At 51.7% G+C, this 23,485-nt stretch overlaps 1 protein-coding gene across 1 annotated transcript in view; it reads right to left on the minus strand.

Moving 5' to 3' along the window:
* Positions 1-7,079: 7,079 nt before the first annotated feature.
* The window catches only part of NOL6 (nucleolar protein 6), a 29,290-nt gene continuing 12,884 nt past the window's right edge, over positions 7,080-23,485 (minus strand). The window contains exons 21-26 of the mRNA XM_068422103.1: positions 22,494-22,591; positions 21,007-21,131; positions 20,757-20,846; positions 18,014-18,211; positions 8,719-8,820; positions 7,080-7,467 (exon numbers count right to left, since the gene is read on the minus strand). Of these exons, the coding sequence (XP_068278204.1) occupies positions 7,318-7,467; positions 8,719-8,820; positions 18,014-18,211; positions 20,757-20,846; positions 21,007-21,131; positions 22,494-22,591 (763 nt within the window). The 3' untranslated portion in view covers positions 7,080-7,317. The remainder of the gene's footprint in view (positions 7,468-8,718; positions 8,821-18,013; positions 18,212-20,756; positions 20,847-21,006; positions 21,132-22,493; positions 22,592-23,485) is intronic.

Consider the following 23,485-nt stretch of genomic DNA (forward strand, 5'->3'; position numbering starts at 1 on the left):
GGGGAGGTTGCTGAGCTTTGCACAGAAACCTACCAACAGCACTGCGGTTTCGGATGAAACTCCAGACACGCGAGTCCTTGGGCAGAGTTTTGTCACGGGGTTTCAGTGTCACCCTCAGCAGCAGGAGCCAGCCGCCGCTGCGGGACTCGGCAGCCCGCGGGGTCCCAGACGCCATCTCGCTCTCCCTGGGGTGGCAGGGAGGCAGCCCGGCCCTCTTCAGCTTGCACCGGGGACACCGCAGAGGTGCACGGGGGTGGCACCTGCCTCACACGCCACAAAACCCTGCTGGGACCTGGGCGGGCAGCCCACGCACCCCTCCACCACCAGCCTGACCTGCTGCGATGGCCATGCTGCCCGACGGCCCCCGGCGCACCTCCATGCTGACCACTCTCTCCCCCCAGCACTGCCACCAGGAGCTGCAGAAGCCCAGAGAGGCATCCAGCCACTCCATCTCCCGTTCTGCACCCCCAAAACACCGCAGCTTGTGGATTCAGGGCTGCTCGCTGCTAAGCAGGTGGTTTTCTCCATCTTCACCCCCTCTCCCACCACCAAATAAATCTTCCCCCATGCAAAACCGCAGCCAGGCCACCCCCTATTTCCAGGGGTGACCACCTTGCGGGGGAAATCCCTCCACTCAGGCAGGGCTCTTCTGCCCTGGTCACAGGAAGGACGGCAGCTTTGCAGCTCCCATGTCCACAGAGCTGCCCCGCAGCTGCATGCCAGCACCCGGAGGTACAGGAGGGGCCTCGCAGAAGTGTGTTACAGGCTGATAGTTTATCTTGGATCGCTCCCAAGAGCGAGCAATCCCACACCCCTTGCAAGAAAACTCTCTTGGCAGCTTTGAATGTTATTCTTCAGGTGCAGCAGCAGGCGCGTGGAAGTATTTTCATGCTCGGGAACAAGCCATTTTTGAGATGCTGCTCTGCCCTTCCCAGCCTGCAAAGCCCGAGGCAGCATCAGCTCCTTAGCAGAGGGGACGAGAGCAGCTGGAGCCATGTCCCCACTCTCAGCCCTACCAGGGACTTGCCCTGTGGCTTTGGCCCCATCACCTCCACAAGCCTCACAGCTGCCAGCTGACATGAGAAGATAAAGGCAGCCACATCCCTGCATCACCAGACCGAGGCTGTAAGGCACTTTTGTAGCGCTTTTCGCATACAGGTTGCGAAGAGTGCAACCATGCAGGGAAACTGCCGGGTTTGCTCCCTGCCACTGCTTTTCCCCAGCATGGTGGCAGCATCAGTGCCACAATCCCACCCTGGGATGGAGAGCACATTGCCAGGGCAAGCAGGGATGCCAACACGCTTCTGGATGCTTTTGTTGAGGGATGAGAAAAGGTCTGTGTCCACAGCAGGAGAAGGGGCCCTGCAAGCCCATCTCGCTGCAAGCCAGCATAAGCAAGAGAGGGAGCCAGGCTGGGACTCTGAGGAGTCCAGACGAATCCTTCAGCCTCAAATGACAAGGACGGGCTCCCTCCATTTTTGGGATCATTCCAGGGCTTTTCAGCCATGGCAGGACCCACGTCCGTGATGTACCACCCCATTCCTGCCCTGGACCCCATGCTCCCCCCAACGCTCCCTCCTCAGCTGCCACTCACGCCCTCCATGTCTCATTCCGTCTCCCTCCAACCGTCGGTGCTTCAGGGCAGGGAAAGTATCTCATTGCCTCTTTCCGAAGGGCTGTGGCAGATCGCTGGCACTAAACAAATTGCAGCTCCTGATGAAAAACATCACCGTCACGAGGCAGGAGTTGGGAGTACTACTCACTCTGGGAATTGCTTCTGGCTGGGGCAAAAGGGGCCGGGGCCAGGAGCTGCAGGGACGGAGACCGGGAGCCCCTGCTCTTTGCTGCCGGCTGGTGATGATATGGCACAGGCCACCGCTCCCCCTGCTACCTGTGCCAGGGAAAGGCATGTGGTTCCCCAACACCTCGCCATCCCCCAACAGGTACCCAGGCACCCTCACAAAAGTGAAGGAAAAGGTGCAGGCACACCTAGAGAAATATAAGGTACAGGGCAGGTATAAGGCAAGGCAATATATTGCCCTGTGTCCCTGCAAGGGAGAGGCACCAGGGTCTGTTTTGACAGGCACAGGGAAAGGAAAGGTCCTTGGGATGGGACTGCCAGGGGAAGAAGGGATGAGGTCCTGGTGCCCTGGTTGCGGGAGGAGGGTTAACCTTCCACAGCCCCAGGTTGGTGTGGGAGGGAGCCTGGGATTCGGTTGCCCATTATTCCACCTGGCTGAGCCTTTAGCAAAGCTAATCCCCACCGACAAGACCTAACAGCGAGAGCTGGCTCGGCCCTGTGCTGCAGGACACCCCTCGCACCAGGCGGTCCTGCCCACCCCACTGGATGAAGGAAAGCCGGCACCCCCTGCACCCCCTGCTCTGCCTTTGGTTCGGGGTGTCCTTGCTCCAGGATGGGGTCTGCTGCTCCCTGGTGTCACTACGGGGCTGGCTGCCCACCAGCAATACAACACCCCTCATCTCTTGCCCTGTAACAGCACTGAGGACTCCAAGCATGCAGAAGGACATGGTTACCCTGTGGCAACATCTCCAGCCCATCACCATGGTCTCACCCTGTGTTAACACGAGGCAGGTCAGCATTCAGCAAAACCAAGCTTGGCTATCACATGTTTGGGCAGGGAAGAGCCAGCAGGCTACAAACTCACAGCCCAGTGGAGATACCACTGCAGTTTTCCTCCCAAACACTGCAATCCTCAATGATTTAATATGCACGGAAACAGCAGCCAATGTAGCCAAAAGGGAGAGACTCCAGCTAATAAATCAACACCATCCCAGACTCCTGCCATGCCCTTTACTGACACCTCCCTCAGCCTTTCCAGGCACATCCAGAAGCAACATGAACAGGAACAGTCTGTCTGGTACCTTTGGCAGTGCAGGAGCCACCAGCACAAGGCAAGAGCGTTTCTGTGCCAGCTCATGGCCAACGTGAGCCCTTGGCACCTTCGTTAGTGACCACAAATGAAGCCCTGAGGAGCAGATCCCCCCTCTCTCGCTCTCTGGTGGGAAGAGGCAGTGAGTTTGCTGAACCTAGTCGCAACACTCAGCAGGAAAGCAGGGAAATTGAGAGATCCTTGATGCACCCCCAGTTCGTTCCTCTGCAAGAGTGCACCATGGCATCACCAGCCACGCAGCACCTCCCCACCATGTTCATGGACGATACTTGTTTTCCTCCTGGTGGCTGCTGAGCCTTTAGCACTTGGGTTTGGTGCAAAGACTCCACGGCAAAGGAGGCTGCATTTTCACGCCAGCCAAGGTTCATACTCTTCGAGCAACTTGCAGTTTCCTCCTGCTCCCCCAGCACAGCCTTAGGGTGCCAGCAACCAGCATCTCTTCCTCAGCCCCTTTACAGACCACATTTCTCCCACTTTTCAATCCCCCCCCCCCCCCACCCCCCCCACCCGACATTTTGATTTTCCTTTCCCTCTGTGCGCCCTGCACTTGCCAAGTGCCACCCTCACTCCTCGAGCAGCATCACTCTGCCTTCCCGGGGAGACCACATGCATCGAAAGCTGCCGCCCACCAGAGCCGCTTCGCTACTGGCACTTCCAAAAAGCTGCTGCCTTGGCCAGGAGAAAATCACTTCAGGTCCAGAGCATTTTCCTGATAACAGAAACCCTGGCAAAGAAGCCAGCCCCCAGCCAAGCAGCACAGCCCCTGTGGGAACAGCAGACTAGGGGAGGATATTCCCTCTCTGTGCCAAAAAACAGGCAACCGCTCCTTCCCTGACCAGCCCTGGAAATTTAGCCTAAGGGTTTTCAGAAATGACCAGTGATCGTGGGTGCCCGAGCAAAATGCTCCCTACGAGTGCCTTTATTTCCAGAAGACACATGCTTCTTGCCTTCAGGGGATCAGCCTGACGTCAGACAGCCACAGAGACCCCAAACTGCCTCTGAAAAGATCTCAGTGGCCCCTATGAGCAAGGGCTAAACAGTTCAGCAGGCAGGAAAACCCCACAGCACTCAACCTGCTCTGATCATCCCATCAGCCCAGCTGTGTTTCATCAACTAATTTCCCCAGCTTCCTTTCATAAATCTTGCGATTGCCACTCAAAACTATCAAGAGCGCCTGGCAAGCAGGGGCCTGGTGGCAGAAGAAAGGCTCCATCCATCACCCTTCTCCTGAGCCAGCACCAGCTGCATCCCAACAACCCCTTTTTCAGACAGCATCGTTTTTGCAGTGATGCTGATCCTTTTAGGATAAAGCTGTCCAAAGGGTGGCTTAGCTAAAGGCCCATGAGGACACACCAGCTTTTGGAAAAGTCTGCTAGAATGCAGATACCACTGAGCCCTGTCTTCGCTGACTCCGTCCACCTGCTAAGCATATCATTGCTCCAGCCCAGCCTTACATTTGGAAACACCTTGTTTGCGCTCACCCCCCATGCACGAGGGGCTCGCCGTAAGGAGCTTCAAAGGAGCTTCAAAGGTGGCTTTGCAAAATCAACATGGTAGCAGCAGCAACACATCAAAGCCCACTGCTATCACCTCAGCTCCCGCGCTTCCCTCCCCTTCCCCTTATCCCACCTCTTGCAACACACCAACGCATGGGCTCTCCAGGGCAGCAGTGTTTGTACAGCTCTTGTTTATGGACGGGACCACAGCTAAGCAAACACCTGCAAGCAAGCAAGTGCCCACGCACTGCTCTGGAAGTGGAAACCCAGCACGGGTTGTCAAACAAGCGTGCTCTGAATAACCCATGCCCTACCCCAGCTTCCACAATAGAAATTAGTCACAGCACACCAACAAGAGCAGTAAATTGGGCAACAGGAGATAAAGTTTTGCAACAGAGACCTCACTTGTCCTCTGTTACTTACCCAAGACACCCTTTTCCTTTGGATCTTGCCTTTCCAGACCCCTTAGAGGCACAGGGACCCTCTGCTCCTGAGGCAGAGGTGCTTTCCAGTTTGCTTTAGATATCAACTGTTGCTCAAGAAGTCAGAAAGCACCAACACCCAGTCCCTAAGAGCATCTTCCACCCACATTGGCCACAAGGGTCTGACTTTAGCAGAGATAAAACATCACGACCACCTCTCCATAAATATCCCCAGGCAGGGAATAAGCCAGTGAGGGGCCATATCCGTGACAGCCCTGGGGAAGGGGCAGTAGGACCTTCCAGTCTGCCTGGTGCAGTAGTGGGGGTGGAGAAGCTCTGCTTCCCTGCAACCTAACACGGGCTTTGGCACATGCCTCTGCCCTAGGGAAATGCACAGACATACGGAGCGAGGAGAGTACCCTGGCTCAAGATCATTTACGTCCGCAACATACAGCAAGGGGAAAAGCGAGGGCAGGACCAGGCGGGGAGGGAACATGCAGAGCTCTAGCACAAGCAACCGCTGCGGCAACTCAAGTGTCGTCCAACAGTTGTGTTGGCAAATTTACAGGATCTCAATGTCAAACCACGTGTTCAAAGCGAGGGCAGAGGTACAAAAAGCAGGAACAATCTGACTACCGAAGAAAACCACAGCCATCGCTGAAGGCACATTGGGTGATTCCAACATGTAGAGGATGATAAAACAGAACAAAGAGAAGCTTAAAAACTAATCCTTAATCAACTGCTTCTGAAACCTGTTAAAATCCCTGCCTGCACCTCATTCACTAATGGACCTGTCAGAAGCTTCTTAGGCTGCAGGGGTCATGGTAGCAACAAAAAGCCCTGCTTTGCTCTCAGGTGTGATATCTGTTTTGTGCACTAAGTGCTTTTGATGTTTTCAGTTTAGGTGTACTCAAAAAGCTCTTGCACGCAAAGCATGGGCAAAGGATTTTACCTACAGCCTCCCCTGAGCTACCAGCACAGGAAAGAGAGAAAATGTTTCTTGTGATTTTAATACAGCAGATATAGCCACAGCCCAAAACCAGGGATGCTGCCCACACGTGTCTGTCCCATAGGATACACTGTGTCTCCAAACACTGGGTCAGTGGGCACGAGGTAGGCAGTATGAGCCCAGCGCTGCGTCTCTGCCACAGCCCGCTTTCAAATGCTTCGGAGAAAAGATTTGAAAACCAAGTCGTGAATCTCCTCCACAGAGCCTCAGATCCATCTGCAACAGCTGGAGAGGCCAGCAGGTCTTGAAGCAACAGATTTAACCTTCTATCCCATCCAAAATGCTCCTTATCAAGCAACAATTGTCTACAGTTATCAAACTGCCTGAACATCCAGTTGCCATTCCAAGTTATAGCTATTTTTGGTTTCTGCAATATCTGCTGTTACCAAGTCTGTTTTATTTACTCTGTATGTGACTCACCCGTGCTTTGCTGTTGGAACATGTGTGCTGCCTCCACCAGAAGAGGGGATGGGACTAGTGCATTTGGTCTCTCTTACTTTTCTCCCTTTCCCCATCACGAGTCCCATGATCACTTCAGACGAGAAATATTACAGAATAGCTGACGTTGAAAGGCACCTCTAGAGATCGTCTAGTCCAAGCCCCTGCTCAGAGTAGGGTCACCTACAGCAGGCTACCCAGGACCATGTCCAGTTGGGTTTTCAGTATCTCCAAGGATAGAGACTCCACCACCTCCCTGGGCAAACTGTGCGTGTGTTCAACCACCCTCATAAAAAAAAAGTTTTAAGTAGAATTTCCTGCATTTGAATTTATGACTCTCATCCCATTAGTGGGCACCACTGAGTGTCTTCTCTACTCCCTCATCAGGTATTTATACACTTTGGTAAAATCTCCCTGAGCCTTCTCTTCTTCAGGCTGAATGATCGCAGCTCTTGCAGCCTCTCCTCATAAGACAGAGGCTTCAACCCCTTTATTATCTTCATTGCCCTTCGCTGGACCTGCTCCAGTGCGTCCATGTCTCTCTTTTACTGGGGAGCCCAGCACGGCAAACAGCACAACAGATGTGTCTCACCAAGGCTGAATACAGGGAATAACCTGATCATTTTTGAATGGCTCAGTATGTCTTTGGTTTTGCTAACCACTAGAGTAACAGCAGCTGCTAAGAACTCTCTATTTAACCAAGAAACTGCCTTCCCAATGCACACCTCAGCCAGAATTTTCAGGCCTTGACATTTTCACGTGAACACAGCTTTGTTTCCTACAATGAACAGGAACGCTTACAAAAACTTTATCCCATCTTTATGTTTTCTTCAAAATAAAAAGGCATTTGTATTCTTGAAAACAATAACAGGTCCCTTTGCTTTTCTGAACAACGCATATAAAGATAAATAGAGTAAAGCACACAGTTCTGGGATTTAAAAAGCTGAAAGCCTTTCCTCGGACTGATTTATAAAAAGGAACAGTCCCAGTGTGAACAAACCCTGCTTCAGGACGGGTCCCTCTGACACCTCTCAGTGGCCTCAGATAGTCCATTTCTCTGTACGAGCTTCCACACTTTTGACCAGGCCTTCTCCCAAAACCTCGAAGTCCTCCAGAATTGCCTCCACATTGGGAACGCAGACCAGCTCATTGTTCAGAGTTGTCACCATCCTTCCTTTCATGCTGGAGACCTGGAGGACACACACAAACATTGCACAAAGGGGAGCACCTCCTCAGAGCTGCTTCGCAACCTCTGCAAACCCCAAATAGGAGAAGTAAATTGCTCTCCTGCCTTGTCACATCCAACCCCTGCCACACCACTACACCCAATTTTCTAAGCTTCACTTCTCAACACCATCACTGGTTGTTATGAGAGCTAATAAACTGCAAGAGTGGTCCTTCTAGCCCCTTTTAGGGTGTACCCTGGAGCCACAGTCCAAAGACTGCAAGGGAAGAAGAGAAGCAATGGCCAGGGGCATAGTGGAGATGGGAAAAGAATGTGCAGGTGCACGGCAGAGCCTGTGTAAGCAGAGCAGACGGGGTATGCAAAAAGGGTTCATGCATCGTGACCCCAAGTAAGAGCTGCCTGCTCTGCTCTGTTGTTGGGTGTCAGAACCTTGAGTGGGAAGAGGTCCTTGGCTCCACCAGTGTGAAAAAAAAAAAAACCCCTCATGTTTAATCAAGCCACATTCAGCTCAGATACAAGCATCTCCTCCTCTCATTTCACCACTGTGAATAACTGGGTTTCACAACAGCAGCTAGGCTGAATAGCCAATGCCCTCTGGCCATGAAGAGAGGGGAGATAAACCACCCAGAGACTGACAGCAGAAGAGCCTGCGCTGCCAACTCTGAGCCATGAGTCACTGGTTTCTTTGCGTCTTTTCTTCATAGAAAGCAGCATGAATCACTCCCGCATGCCTCACACCTAGCTCAACCACCCTCTAGAGTTTGCCAACCCACACAGCGCAGCTGGAAAATACCTCTGTACATCAACAGGGCCTGGGCACTATGAACCTAGGCTTGCCACCCCAGCTTCTTGCAGGTTGGGTATTTCTGGGTAAGACAACCAAAGCCATGAGAATGGGACAGCCTGCTGCACACACCAGATGTCTTTGGCAAATGAAGCATCACCCATCTCCCAGGTGGGGACCAGGGAAGAGCACCTGGGACAGAGCTCTGTTCTGACCCATGATCACGGTGTTGGGGCTTGTTCAGGGACAGATGTTCCCTTCTTAGCTCTGCTGATGACTGGGGGCACTGTGGCCACAGCCCTGTCTTGATTTCATCCTTTCTAAGAAGGGACAGAGTATGAGCTCTGTTTCTCAAAGGCCTTTGGGGCTGACAAGATTTAGACAAAGCAATTACAATGCAGATTAAAAAACCCTCCAAGCTTTCAGGGTATAAAAGGTAACATGAAGCTTAAAGTAGAGTCAAAAACTCACCTTAAAAGGCTGAGGTTGAAAGCTCAAAGGTTTCCACAAAACTGCAATCACTTCCCCACCATGCTTGTCATAGAAGAACAAGGCGAGATCGCTGAAGGCATCCTAGGGGAGAAAACAAACAGAGGTTGTGCCAGACAATCCAGAGCCAGAGCCCATCGCTGATTCAGTCTCCTTACACATCAACACACAGTAGCTGCACACCAGCCAGGACCAAAGCTGCAACCCTTCCAGTGAATTCCCAACAAGGAAAGCAACTGGCAGCCCATGGACAAGTCCTGAGTGCCTTCTGCTGCCCTTTCTAACCCAGCCTTGATGGACACAGTGCACTGCCTCCAAGTTTTGCATGCAGACCTCATTACTGACTACTTCTTGCTATCCCAGAGTGCAGAAACATGATCCACCACCTTCCACAGCCCTGGAAGAGCACCCAGAAATCAGCATCCAGCTTTAGGACATTGGTGACACCCTTAGGTGACAACCCACTGAGTGTTCCTTACCACTGTCCCCCACCAGCTGGATCTGGCACTACCAAGCTGTCTCACCCCAGTGTCCAACAGCCATGTCCAAGATTTCACAGTGCATCAGATGGCAAGTGGTGGGCCCTGCCCAGCATGCAATCCTGCCACAATACGTTTCACTACATGGCAGCAAAGACCAACCCCAGTCAAGGATCTTCGAGGTCAGCATCTCGAGTTCTGCAATCTGTGCAATCAAAGTTTCAAAGCTCCTTCTCCCTCAGGACAAACCCCACATGTCCTGTTAGCACAGGGCATCCCAAAAGGAAACATAACAGCAGAAATTGTAAGTTACACAAAGTCCTGTGAGGTGCAAAGAGACAGAATGCTCAACGGAGGCACTGCAGGAATCTGCTCTCCTTGCCCCTGTGTTTCAGCAGCTGTGTCAGCGAGTAGCTAGCTCAGTAGTGCTGAGCAGGAGAGCTCAAAAAGAGATCTTGCACAAAGAGATGACTAAAGTCCACGATCTGGTTTCCCCCAAGCCCACACAAGCTGGATTCCCAGCACTGCAAGAAGGCAGGGGATGAGCATTGCAGCACAAGTAAACAATGCTCTGTGCAAGCAACTTTTCAAACTCAAAAGTCTGGCCCTACAGCTCAGCACCCAACACACTGGTACCTGGAGATATGCACCCTGAGTGCAGCTGAGCAAGACAGTGAAGAAGCTGCTCCCTGACACTTGTTCATCTTGGTGGTGATTAACATCAGGCAATGGCACATGTTTACCAGGCAGAGCAAACAGTACAGGACAAGTTTTTGCACATGGCCTCAACAGCTTTGGAGCAACCTACTACAAGAAATACAGACCCTCTGCTCCCTCTTCATCCTTCTCCTGCATCTCCTTAGTTTCCTCAGCTGCAACTTGGCCACGCTCTTACAAAGAGAGTTCTCTGCAGGCATCATTGTATCATGAGGTTCTCACGATACACGAGAACCTCATGAAAAAAAAAATCAACATCAAAAGCAAGCTTGGACGGGGTCTTGTATGGACATACCAAGATTGCAGTAGGAGCACAAAAACATGGATTGGGTTGGTATTACCAGTGATCCCAAAGGGCGGGGTGGCATTTAAGAGTAAAGACCTGATAAACAGGCAGGGGTGGTGGTGTCTGCAACCTTCAGAGCCAGATTTATGAGTTCGGACTTGAAGCGCCACAAACAGAGGGCAATAGAACTAGCCCATCAAGCTGGGAAGATCCCGAGACCTGCCAGCTCATCCCATTTCATGGGATCTTCACGGGGGCAAGGCTGGTCAAGGTATTATCTCGCCAAACTGGCTAGAAAAAACAATGTCTAAAAATACATTGAGAAAGAGGCAACCCGCCCTGGCATTTCTCAGCTCAGAGCGAGGGGTTACGCTCGGAGCCCAGTCAACAGAGAATACTCCTCCTTTTGCCAAAAGGCAAACAGCAGGAGGGAGGGAAAGCTCCACGAAGGGCCAGAAAGCTCAGGGCACACTGACCGCCAACGTGCAGCTTTCCGAACCAAAGGGGAGCAGAGCATGTGAGAACCTGAAAAAGCCCCACTACTCTACTGGGCGAGGTCGAGTGCCACGCGATGCTCCCGGAGAGAAAGGTGTTTTTTACGGGCATGTCTTGCTGGACAGGAGCCAGGAGCATTTGCAGGAAAGGAGCCCTCCCAGGCTCAGCTCATTTCCCAGTAAAACCACTGTTCGGCCTGATACCCAGCACCTTTTATCGAGGCAGCAGGGAGCAGAGAGCAGATATTAAAACAATGGCATCCACTCCAAAATCCCAGCAAAGGGCAAGCTTCTGCACTTGTGCTGCTCCTGGTGTTGTCCTCATCATAGCGCTTCGGGCCAGCTCCCCCGAGCTCTGGAGATGCCCATTCAGCTCTTGGGAAACTGCAGCATTAAACGGGTCTGGTGTATTAGTCACCACGCTTGTTTGTACAGAGGCTTGTGGAGCGAAAGCAAACAGTTCACCTCCCTTTCCACAACCCATGTTCTATGCCTAGCACCAGTGGGCTTGCCTGAGCCTGCAAACACCTTCTTCAAGGGAAAGTTTAGGAGAAAAGGGACAAAAGGCAGGGACTGTATTCGAACACCTATTCCCTTCTCAAGCTGCTCTATCTTTGGTTGCAATTCAGCTTTAAAGGCCCAGAAAAAGCTCTCCCTGCTCAGGAGGATCCCTGCCATGAGCAAAACCTACAGCTGGCTCCCAGCTCACAGAGACAAAGGGGACCTGCAAGCTCAGGGCTGCAATTCAGAGGAGCCTCACTGTCTGGGAAGAGGTACATGGCGCCTGGAAGAAGATTAGCTCAAGGTCTGTAAGGAGCCATTTGGGTTGTAGGAATGAAAGGATAGAGAAAGGTGGTGAGTAAAACAATACCTGATCTCAAATGGGATTACTGGATTAAGCAGCTCAGGCTGAAGCGTGGATTTTGCAATGAGGTAAGAACTCACTGCTAGTTAAGCAACTACATCATTGTTGTTTAGGGGTGGGTTTTTTTCGCCTAACCATTTATCCATCCTTTTTTTCACTGCTCCTACCCAGGCTCATTGCACCACAGCTGCTGGAAAAAGAGCAGCCATTTAGGGAGGTCTCCAGATCCGAAATGCACCTAGTAGCTCTTCCTGGTGTGAGGCAGTTCAAGTGGCATCAACCAACATTTGCTCAGTGCTCTCAGTAGGGATCTACCAGTATAAAACCCTATTAAAGCTACTTACTTCCAACAAACAACTACATTTGTGGTTAACACTTTACGGTCCTTGTCATCCTACTGCAACCTGCCCTGATGCTCACAGGTTATGTGATACACAGAGCCTTCCCCCACGCCCAAACAGAGCAAGGAGCCCTGTTAAGAAAATCAGGCTGAGGTTACTCCTGTGTCAGAGAGGTTTTAAAACTGAAAAGAAACCCGGGTGTTAGGTTTAGGATTCAGCTGGTAAAAGGCATTTCAAACTACCCAAATTTTTCCATCTTCAAGTGCCTCATCAGAGCAACATGCACATCCTTGTCCCATGGGTCTGGGGCAGTGGCAAAGAAGCACGGCAAGGAAAAAAGCCACCCATGTTCTCCTGGCTGCATTAGCAAACACGACTTGTCCACCAATCCACCAAACCATCTGAGACTGAATTCTTCAGTCACTTCCTACAGGACAAATCCAAGGCAGACCTCTGGGAAGGCATTACCAACATGGAACAAAAGTAGCCACAAGTACCCTGTCAGCTCACCCAAAGAGCACAAGGGGCTGATGCCTCGCTAAGTGCGTGTGTGCCCATATGTGTACGCACATGTGTGTGCATCCACACCCAACCCTGGACACTACGCTAAGGGTCACATAGCTGCTCTGCAGCTGTAAGAGCGGGGAATTTCCTGCCACCTCTGCCCCTCCAAGGGCGTAGATCCAGACAGGATGGTTTCCTCCATGCTACGAGAGTCCACAGAGCTTTTTCAGTTCGTCTCTGCTTGTCTGGAGTCGCCATAGGAGGAGTCAGCCCTGTCAGTCAAAACAGGAAGGGAGCAGTCTGACCTGAAAAGCTTTCACCAGTTCCAGTTACATCCCATAACCACAGCTTATATATTTTAAGAGACCAAGAACTTTTAATATCATTAATTCCTTCCTAACGTGCAGTAGCAAGATACACATTCCTACACCGTGGGAGGAAGAAAGGAAAGGGCTGTAAGTCTTCCAGATAGGTCTTGTCTGAAGGTGCAAGAAATGCAAAACATTGCTTTAGAGGCAAGGATGTTTACAGCAAAGCAGAAAACATTTTCCTGCTTATCCGTATAGGACAGATCTCTCGGGTACAAGATGGCCAGCTCCCCTTCCACAAGCTCTTCCACAGGCATGTGCAGCCAGAGAAAGCTAAATCTCAGTGAAAGAGAGCACTTCACACCCAGCAACCTAGTGAGACCACAGACCCAGTAACAAGTGTTGGGTCTTTTCACAGCCATTATAGACACACAGATGGACATGGCACAGGCAGCTTCATCTGATTTTCCCCACCATGAGAGAACAGCTCTGGACCTCAGGGAGGGGATCAGAGCATTTGGGCTTTGTGAGCTCCTGAATGCACACAGATGGGCACAGCAAGCATATCCACAAGTCCTGTGTCCTCTGGATTGGCTCGTGAGTCTGGAGAACAACCAAGCCACCCTGGAGCAAAAGCTGCACTGACTGACCCTTCCCACGCCAGATCCCCAGCAAACGGCTGGGGGTTCTGCAGCTCAACAGCCGCCACGACACAGACCAGCAGTCATGATGGCGATCCAACAGGAGCCTCACTTGAGACACTTAAATTTAACGTAGCCTTGCTGGAGGATCCCTGCCATGGTTTGCTCACCAAGGTGCTCAGAAGCGTAAGTGGCAGGGAGGCTGGTGATGGGCTGAGGCTCCAGGGAAGCCCTCTCTGCGGGACATCTGGCACCTGCTTTCCCTCAAAAACATCTGTCTGCAAAGCCTTTTCATCTGGACAGACTCCCAGAACAGGCCTCTTCTATCAGATCTGTCCTGGAATTGAAGAATTTGCCATCTGAACCCCACCACCAGCTTTCATCTCTACCCAGAGTCTCCCAGGCACCAGAGCATCTCAATCAGACCAGCTCCTGCAGCACATCTCCTTGAAGCAGGAAAAATTAAAGTAGTCAGGACTCAACACTTCCCCTCCTTTCATTTTCTCCTCTGATTAGGCTCCTTGGGGAAGGCATGCAGCAATCCTTCAGCTCCAGAGCACTCCTGCCTTACTAACCCCTTTGATTTGAGAACAGGGACGTCTCAGGAGCAAACAGGTTGGGCAGGAGAAAAGTTGGTCTCCTAGTTGGTGGGCCAAGGACACTGGGGAAGATGTTACTCTCTGCCCCTCTCAGTGCCCAGGCATTTAAATCCCTTTTCATGTGGGAAGCTCAGAAAAGGGCAGATGTTTTTTTTCTGCCCATAGAAGAGACTAAATTCCCGCAGCATGTCTCCCTTTGTTGCTATAAACTCACCACGGCTGCACTATCAGCCTTGGCTACAATGCTGTTGCTCAATTCTGTGGTTTGTGCTATTAAGGGAGAGCAAATTACTCTGAGTCAAAGCCAGCCAGTTCTGCATCCAAGTGCCTTCTCAACAAACTGTCTCAAAGATTCACTGCTGTCACCACACTGTTTTCCAGCACCAACTTCTTGCTGCTTCTGGATCACCCCTGGGAGCTCCCAGCCTGCAGGATGAGGAGGATCTGAACACTGCTTAGAGCAGCGAAAGCCAGGGAAGGAGAAATACAAGGGTGCTGGAGATGCTACCAACCAAAGCCAGGCCAAGGCACAAAGCCAATGCAAAGGTCTTGCCTTCAAGCAACAACATCAGTACACTGAGACATGAAGCCAGATGATTTCTGATGGGGAAGTTTCTACTGACAGATCAGCATCACCTGCTTGCAGGTGACCCCACAGTGAGAAGTCGGCTTGTGAGGCCCTCCAACAGAGGTGGACGTGGCTGAGTTATCTGAGAGCACATGCAGCATCACCTCTGTGATTTTTCCAGAAGAAACACCTCTTGCCCAGAAAGATATATTCATCAGCACCTTCAGGTCTGCCTGCTACTGATCTGGAAGCTACACGAGCCAAGTGAACTGGTACTGCAAGATACCTCCGAAACAACTGGTGCAAGTGAACACAGCCATACTTATCTCAGAGTCTTCAAGAGGAGGAAAATACCCCCAGACACGGCTCCCAAGGCAGATTTCAGGCTCTCTACCCCATAGCTCGCTCTTGGGAGAAACCCGTGACCAGTTCCTGCTCTGTTCCCTCCTGAGCACCCTCAGGCCAAAGAACAAGAGACACTAAGCGAATGCAACACTGCTTCCGATGAGGCAGTGTGACCTTTGCTCATATCCATGTTTCTTCATTGGGATATCAGTATACTGGATTTAGGACCAGCTGTAATTTGTAACCCAATCAAAGCCTATTCCAAGTCTATTTATTACCTGTATTAGTGAAAACAGGCAGTAAAAATCCAGACAGTTTGGATGTCACTATTGACTGGGCCAATTAAGTCATAACTGCTTAAAAGATAATGAAAGCTGCTTTCCAGGGAAGTCTCTTCTGCACCTTTCACTTCTGGAGCCACTTGCTGAGTTGACTAGAAGCACAAAAAAGTCTTATAAATTGCAACACACCCCGATGAATTCCCTGATCGAGTGCCTCCATATACAGCGTGATTTGCTGCAAGCCTGTTCACAGCCTCCCCAGGGAGCCTGCTCTCACATAGGCTTGCCCACCAGTCTTCAGCTCCTCTTTGAGCAAGAAGCCAGCCTCCTGCCAGTTCTCTGTGAGAGCTGCTTAGTCCCGACCCCTCTGGAGACATGGAGGCTCCGGCCCCATGCACGCAGGCACCTCCAGCGCCTTGGCAGCTGCTGAAAGGCTCTGTTCAGCTCTAACCCCCCTGCTTCCAGCACAGCATGGAGAGGGATTTCAGGCTTAAGGAACTCCATTTCCTACCCAGATCTATACCTCCCGATTAAGGTTTCATGGTGGCAGGTCAAATCCTCATCACACACAGAACAGAAAAGAGGGGCCAGTCTTGATATTACTCCTCAGATCCAGATGCCAGGAAAGAGGGAAATAGCAAACGGTTTCTGATCGCTCTGCTTCCTGCTCCCTTTTAGAAGTTTTGTGCAGTGTGCTTCTCCCACTCCTTCTTGCATATCCTGAACCCCAAGAAACCCCCCAAATACTCTCTGCAATGTGTCCTGCAGGACCTCCAGCTTCAAAACCACCTTCCTCAAAGGCAGGAGAGCACTGAACACCTTCCCTCCCCTCTCTTCTCCTCCATGACTTTTCAGTTAAACAAGCAGCACTACTTTCTGGGAAATCGTGGGACAATTTTGAGGTCTTTCTCAATTTAAAGAGGTCTTGCATGCAGCCCTGTCTCTCACTTCCTTGCCCCCATCCAAGCCTGTCCCAACCTGCTGTGGGTGACAGAAGGACCAAGCTCACACCTTGCTAGACCAGGCAGCTCTACTGAAGCCACAGCAGATTCCCATACACTGGGCAGAGATCAGCATGAAACGCAGCTGGCAGGCGGCTTGGGAGGTAACGGAGCTGGGCCTAGAGTCGAGGAAACCTTCAAAGAAATCCTGGCATGTTTTTTTTAGCCATCTCCTAAGCTACCTGGGTTAAGATAAAAGGGAAGCTTGAACCTAAAGGGCCCAGCCTCTTCTAGCCTGAACTGGAATTTTAATTCATGCACCTTTGCAATTCCTTCTATGGAACTGGAGGCAAGATCTGGCCCTTTCTGCTGTCCCTCCTTGCAGCTGCCACCACCGCCAAGCCTGGCAGCGGCAGCAGAAAAACACTTGGTGGCTGTGCAGGATTAGCCATCTTGGGAGCCAGCAAATGCTAAATGCCGCAGAGCTCACAGGAGGCAGCCCAGGAAGGGAAGAGATGCTACCCAAAAAATACTTCTCTTTTGCAGGCACACCACCCTCCCCAGCGCAAGCTTGGAGAGAAGCTGATACCACATCTGCAGGCAAGAGAAGCATACACGAAGGTGGACAAAACCTTCCCAGTGTGTCAGCTGGGAGAAAGGCAAGAGGAAAGCCCTCTGACATGCTATGTTGCCCAGGAGAGCTGGCAGGGCTGGCTGGGAGCTGCCAGAGCACAGCTAAAGCCCCCCCAGCTCCAGCTCTGCCTTCTGCCAAGCTGCCACTAGCACAGCCTGACTGCCACAGGGACCTGAGGAGCCACTACACGCTGTAACAAGGGAAATCCCAGTCAGGTATTAGGAAACAAATTTTCACAATGGCAGCCAAACACTGGGACAAGGAGGTGGGAAATCTCCATCCCTGGAGACAACTGGCATTCAGCAGGGCTGGGCTCTGTGCAGCCTGCTCTAACATCAAAGTTGGCTCTGCCCCGAGCAGGGAACAGGGCTGGAGACCTCCGCAGCACCCTTCCTGCCAAAGCCAGCCTACGATTCCTACAGCAGTTCTGACACTGCTCACAGCACTTCTGTGGGTGATGATGGCACTTGAAAGTCAAGCCAGGTTTTGAAAAAAGGGCATCACAGCCCCACCTCTCTGCGCACTAACATTTACTCAGCTACTGCACATGAAGCTGGGAAGGGCCAAAGAGGCAGAGGCTGCACATCTGCAAAGTACTGGCTGTCCAGATCCAGTGTGGATCACCGCTGCCACGCAGCATCGTGTGTATCTCCCCAGCCTGCTGAGGCTTTGGCATGGCCACGTGGTGGAAAAACACTGGGTTGATGACTTTGGATACTGACATTCTCCATATATCCACATTACCAACTTCCCTCTGCCATCATGCAGGTAACCAGCCACAGAGAAACCACCCTGTGACCAATATTCAGCCTCTATGGCTCATGCAACCACTGGCCTAACAGCAAGAGCCCAACTGGTACCATGCCATGGATTCCTGTACATCCCCCCAGAAAACACGGGTAGCTACTGTCCATCATGCACCCCAGTTGGTGCAAGAAGCCATGAAAAGTCAATTAACTGACTAGAGACAAATGACTTACAGATACTTTTGCATTCGAATATCATATTCTTCAGCAAAAGCTCCAGGTGCTTTGTATCTGAGGTCATTCTCACATCAGCAGCACTCCCATTTCCATGGAACAGGTGGTGCATTCACCAGGTGTTCTGCTGAAGCAGTGATTTCAGATGCACACAAAGAATGACCATCACATGAAAAATACATAAAGATGTCACCAACTAGGTCCTGCAGTGGCAGGCAACTAACGATCTGAATGCCAGAAGGCAGCTCCCCCTCAAGCAGGTAGCCCCGTGCCTCCCCAACAGGCCATGCTTACTCTCAGCTCCTGGAGGTAGCACTGTACAGGGTCATAATCCACCACAGGAAAGAGGATCTTCACAGCAGTGCTGTTCTTCACCACGCCCCGGAAAAACGACTTCAGTGGCCGGTCCACGCTCTCCAGATGCCGAGGAATCTGGTTTGGATTCAGGTGGATTAAGACATCATAGAAGTCCAAAGGAGGGCGGAAGACCATCTGCAGGGAGAAAAGACCAGTGTTACTCAACATAGGACACAGGCAAGTAGGAGAGATGAGAGAGGTTTCCCAAGTCCTTGCTTTTATTTTATTCCCTTCTCCTTAGAAAGCAGTAAACAAAGCCAAAATTTTTGTGAGATTATATCAGAAGTTTGCCAAAACATCCACAGGAAACACATGGCTGTGATGGAGCCACAGGGAGCTCCAGCCCGTATTGGTCACCACATTCCCTTTGGGTTGAGACACATCCCTGATTCAGCATGGGCTCTGCTGACATCAGAAGGATGTGACCCTCATTCCCCTATATCGCATGCAAGTGCTGTGAACAAGGACTCTGTCAAGAGCAAGGTGGTTCCCCCGTGGCCATCTCCTGGTGGATAGGCTAAATGTTCTCTGGACCACCAAAGCGCAGCAGGAAGGACACACTCGATTGCCACAGCCCAACTGTACAGCAAGCTCAACCCTTACAGAAGGGAGATGCTCCCTACCCACATCAGACATCCAGCCAGAAGGACTAGATTCTCCACCCTATTGGTTTCCCAGGTCAGAAGAAAAATCTAACTGCTGTCCTCAGGACTGGGGGACAGTCCCTGGAGAAGAGCTTTCCACAGGGCCAACATGCTCCTCTCCAGCCCTGACCACAGACCCCAGGAAGCCCACCTGAGTGCATGGCAGTGAGGTGAGCAGTCAAGAGAGGGACAGACATTGAGCTGAGAGAGGTAACTGCGCCACATGTGGCAGAGTCTCAGAACAAAGAGGGAAGTCAATAAGCTAAGAGGAGCCAAACGACACCCAGGGGACACAAGGAGCTGTGTAATAACAATACAGTCCCATCTGTCCAACAGGAGTTGCCCCAGAGGACAGCAGCATCTTCCATCAAGCAGACAGAGGGTGAAAGCAAGCCCCGTTAATGGAGGGGAGCAATCCCAGACACATAAATATTTGGACAGGCAGGATCTGGCACTGTGGATGCAGCTGTATTCAAATGGAAAAAAACTTAGAACTACGTGCGCTTTTTTGTGGAATAAATGATGCGGGGACATGAACAGAGGCATGAGACACCACCCAACTTGGTGCTGGCAGAAAACCCACTGCTTGGAGCCGGTTTATAGCCAGGTTGGGGAGAACACACATGAAGAACATCAGTGACCAGCACCAAGTCCCAGCTCTGGTCCATGCAACCCTGCTTTCCCACCCAGCTGACCAAGTCCGTGGCTTATTGTACCCCTCTGGGAGCAAAGAAATGGATCTCACAAGCCCATGTCTGCATACCCATGAGAGCAAGCACGTCCCCAGGCAACCCAAATGCAGACAAAAAAAACATGGGAAGAGAAGACAAGTCCAACTTGCACTGGAAAGGCTTTTCCCTCCTCCCATCCCCACGCTTGCTTTGCTTACAAACAGATTAGCAGCCCTGGAAACAGCGTCCTGTGTTTATCCCTAAGGAACGCTGCAGGCCTGGGAGGATGCTGGTACATACCAGAGGAACACCCTGGGGATGAGAAAGGAACCTGCTGCAGTAGCCGAGGGGAGGGGGAAGGAGGACTGAGGAAGCTGAGTCGAGGGGTTGGGAGGATGCTATGGACAGGCAATGGCTCCTAACCACCCCCAGCTCACACTGCAACTCTTGTGTTTCAGTCTTCTGTCCGCACTGCGACTGCGGCACACCAGCCACAGCTCACATGTGCAGTGTCTCATCCCTTCACAGCCCAGTAACACACACCACCCCCTTCTCAAGCAGATCTCACCCCTCTAATACTTCCAGCTCAAACTGCAGAACTGAAAGCAATGTCAGTAAATCCTTTTTATACTGTCTAGGCAGGAAAAAAAAAACCACCACTCTGTGGGTTTTCTCCTAATGCAAGTCTGTCATATCTAACCACTGTTTGGTTTTTTGAGTCCTCTCAGGTTCAACTGCCTAAGTCACTACTTGGTACGCCAACAAGCTCCTCTCCAGAACACATATATCTCCCTTCAAAGGGCAAATAATTGTGTTTGCATCTCCCAGGTCCATTTGAGTAATGGATGTTTTAACTTAAAAGAGAAGATGAAGAGAGTTAAACTACATATGGCCTTGCTCCTCTGCTCAAACCAAAACAACATCTTCCTAAAGTGCCTGTTAGCGTCCTACCAAAACCACCACCACTCTGGGCTTGGTTAGACCTGAGCACACAAGCCAGATTTGCACAGTTACACCAGGGCAGAATCTCCCAGATGCACCATTTGTTCCAGCCATGGACATGCAACCAGCTCCGCACAGGAACATTGCAGGTTTGCTCACACTCCAAGAAAACCAGAGAATACAAAATAAATTTCCCCAGTCAGTGATATTTCACCCCAAGTTGCTATCCAGAGCTGAGTCCTCCAGAAGCAGTGTAGCACAGCAGGGTAACAGCCTCCCAGCTCGCATCCTTGCTGCTCTTCATCCTGGGGCAACCACGCATGGCCACAGCCTGAATCCTACTAATCCATTCCAGTGATCACTGAAGACCAGTATGCTTTGCCAGAGCCTAAAAACCCTTGGGCTGGCACCCCAAGGGGTTACCTTCACATCCTGGCTGTTGAGCGGGTCCATGAGCTGCTCCTCCAGGGCCCGGAGAGACTCTGAGGCCAGCACAAGAAGGCGCTGCAGGATCTAGGCAGGGAAGAAAGCCGGAGGGTGAAACTCAGCAGTCCTGGATGTAGTAGGGACCCCGCTCACCCACAGGGCCATTGGAGCTGGCTCCAGCACTGGGAGCAGTGAACTGCCCCAAGCCGGCAGCCACCACAGGGCAAGGACACAGGGCCCAGCTCACCTGCGCTGAAGGTCGCTCTTGGGTCCACATGGAGCTCCACTGGTCTTTGGGGGTGGCAATGAACACGGCAGGGAGGCGAGAGCGAGCAGCCGCAAACTTGTGCTTGATCTCCGTGCAGTCAGCATCTGGAGAAGGCAGGCAGACGAGTGAGATGCTCTGCCCATCCACAGCCCTCTGGCCTACTCGCCCATCCATGTACTGCAGCCCAAAAAAGGGCAGTACTACAGGCTTTTATCCGCTCCCACATCACATGCAACGAGAGCTCCATTGCCATGGGCTTGCTCTGCTCTCACGCTTCTCTCAGCATTCGCCTGCATGAAGTTTTGGAGACAGGATGCAGGGGTAGATGGACCTTTGCTCTAAACCCACCCAGGTGGGCCCAGACGTGGCTCAAGACATGGCAGGCAGTGGGACTAACATGGGCTGGCAACTCACATTATAACCTAATGACAGAGTTTGTACCCAAAGAGTTTTCCACTTTTTGAGGGGTTTTTTTGTCACATGAGAGGGGGAAAAAAATATAGCTCTTTGGCCAAAAACCCTTCTGATTTTGTTCATTAAAAAAAGCTGGAGGGTAGAAAAATACCAGTTTCCAAAACCCAATTCTCTCTCTCAATCAAGGAAAAAAGTTCATGGAGTGCTGAAACCCACAGAAACAGCTGCTCCCTCCAGCATTGCCCACACCACTCCCAAGCAGCTTTACCTTTTCTTATAAATCAGCTTTAAAAGCTGAGTGTTGCTATCTCTCCCACCCCACCACCACCAAAGCCAAAACAATTCCGAGGTCTCTGGCTCCTGGGGAAAGACAGCAAGTATCCAAAAGACGATCAGCAGACAAAACACAAGGAAGAGGGGAGGACCTCAGCTCCACTCGGATGCACCAACGTGCTTCTTTGGAAACCAGAGACCTCTACCAGGAAACCCTCAATGCTCAGAAGGTAACAAAACCTGGGGGACTGCAGCACTTTTCCCTTGCAGGTTTTGAAATCAGGGACTGGCAGATCATCCCCATGATCTGAGCAGCTCAGTGGGACTCTCAAAGCAGACACAGCACAGGCGGCTTTGCTGCTCCCCATTCAAGAGCCTGACTGCTCTCCCAGCACAAAGGAAGGTTTGGCCCCCAAAAGCCAGGGCAAAACCCCAAGCAAAAATGCCAGCTACAAAGGAGCAGAGGGCTTCAAGGACACCACCACATCCAACACTGCCCAGGCTCATCACAAATTTCAGCAAGACCAGAAGCAGCAGAGCATCATCACCAAGATCCACCTCTTCAAAGGCAGGCTGTGGGAAAAAAAAACATGCCACAACCAAACCCACCCTGAAGGCAAGTTAAGCATAGCGGGACAGGAGTATGGGAGTGGAAAAATCTCCTTGACCTCAACAGAAGCTGTGACGCCTCCACGTACACAAGACCGCTGGAGCCAGAGGCTGACCAAAGAGGGCTCAAGACCATCACGCCACAGCTCTCCTGCATGCTGCCTGCTCACCTGTGAGGCCGGCATTCAGGTTGACAATCAGAGGGTTGTTTTTCCAGTCAAAGGTTGCCAGCAGGTCGAGGAAGCGCAGGAACCCCACCTGGGGAGAGCTGCAGGCAAGACAAAACAGTTCAACACTGGAATTTGCTCCCTTGGCAGCAAGAGGGGCTTGGGGGGGACTTAGCAATGCACAGCTGACACACAGCCCAAGAACAGATGTCTGTGGAGGGAGAGGAAAGCACAGAACAAGCATGAGGTGCTTCCCCTTCTCCAAATCCCTGGGGAAAATCTTTTCCCCTTGTTCCTCCCTCCCCAAGTAAAAGAAACCAGCAGAAAGCAAAATATTGCCCCAGGTTGCCCCATCTCCTGCCACTCCCTCCACTCAGGACTCCCAAGGCTGGAGCAAGGGCGAAGTGGAGAGGGCTGCTCCCATCTCCAGTGCAGCTCCGAACAACGCCAGCCAAGCTCCCCCGTGCCTCTTCCCTGCGACACATGTGCACAAAGCCAGACAGCTGGGAAGATGGGCTCCTGCTAGCAGGGTATTTTAGGAGACAAGAAAACATTCTAGGCATCAGGCTGTTACTCCTGCTACTTAGGGGAAGGAAACCAGACTCGGAGCGCAGGGCAGAGTAACCTTTTGGCTCCACATGGAGCAAAACCACTTCCTTTAACTTCATTTCACTCACTCTGGGCCGCATCCCGTCCACCTGCCAGAGGCCAACAAGCAATTGGCTCCATGGGGTTACTTTCCAACACACTGCTCCATTCAGCTTCCAGCAGCCAACCTCTCACCCTTCCCTTGGGAGTCCTCTCCAAAAGAGAGGCTGCAGCCACCAGCACCACTGTAACACGACTCACAGGGAACTGAGGAGTCCCAGCACACTGGTACCCACCACGCAGCCTTTGCCCCTGCCTCTCCCAGCCATCACCCCCAGGACGAGGGGTCCCACCACTCAAGAAGGCACAGAACACCCTGTGGTTATGCCACCAGCACTCACAGGCCA

The sequence above is a fragment of the Nyctibius grandis genome, chromosome Z (assembly GCF_013368605.1).
Source record: "Nyctibius grandis isolate bNycGra1 chromosome Z, bNycGra1.pri, whole genome shotgun sequence".
Classification (NCBI taxonomy): domain Eukaryota; kingdom Metazoa; phylum Chordata; class Aves; order Nyctibiiformes; family Nyctibiidae; genus Nyctibius; species Nyctibius grandis.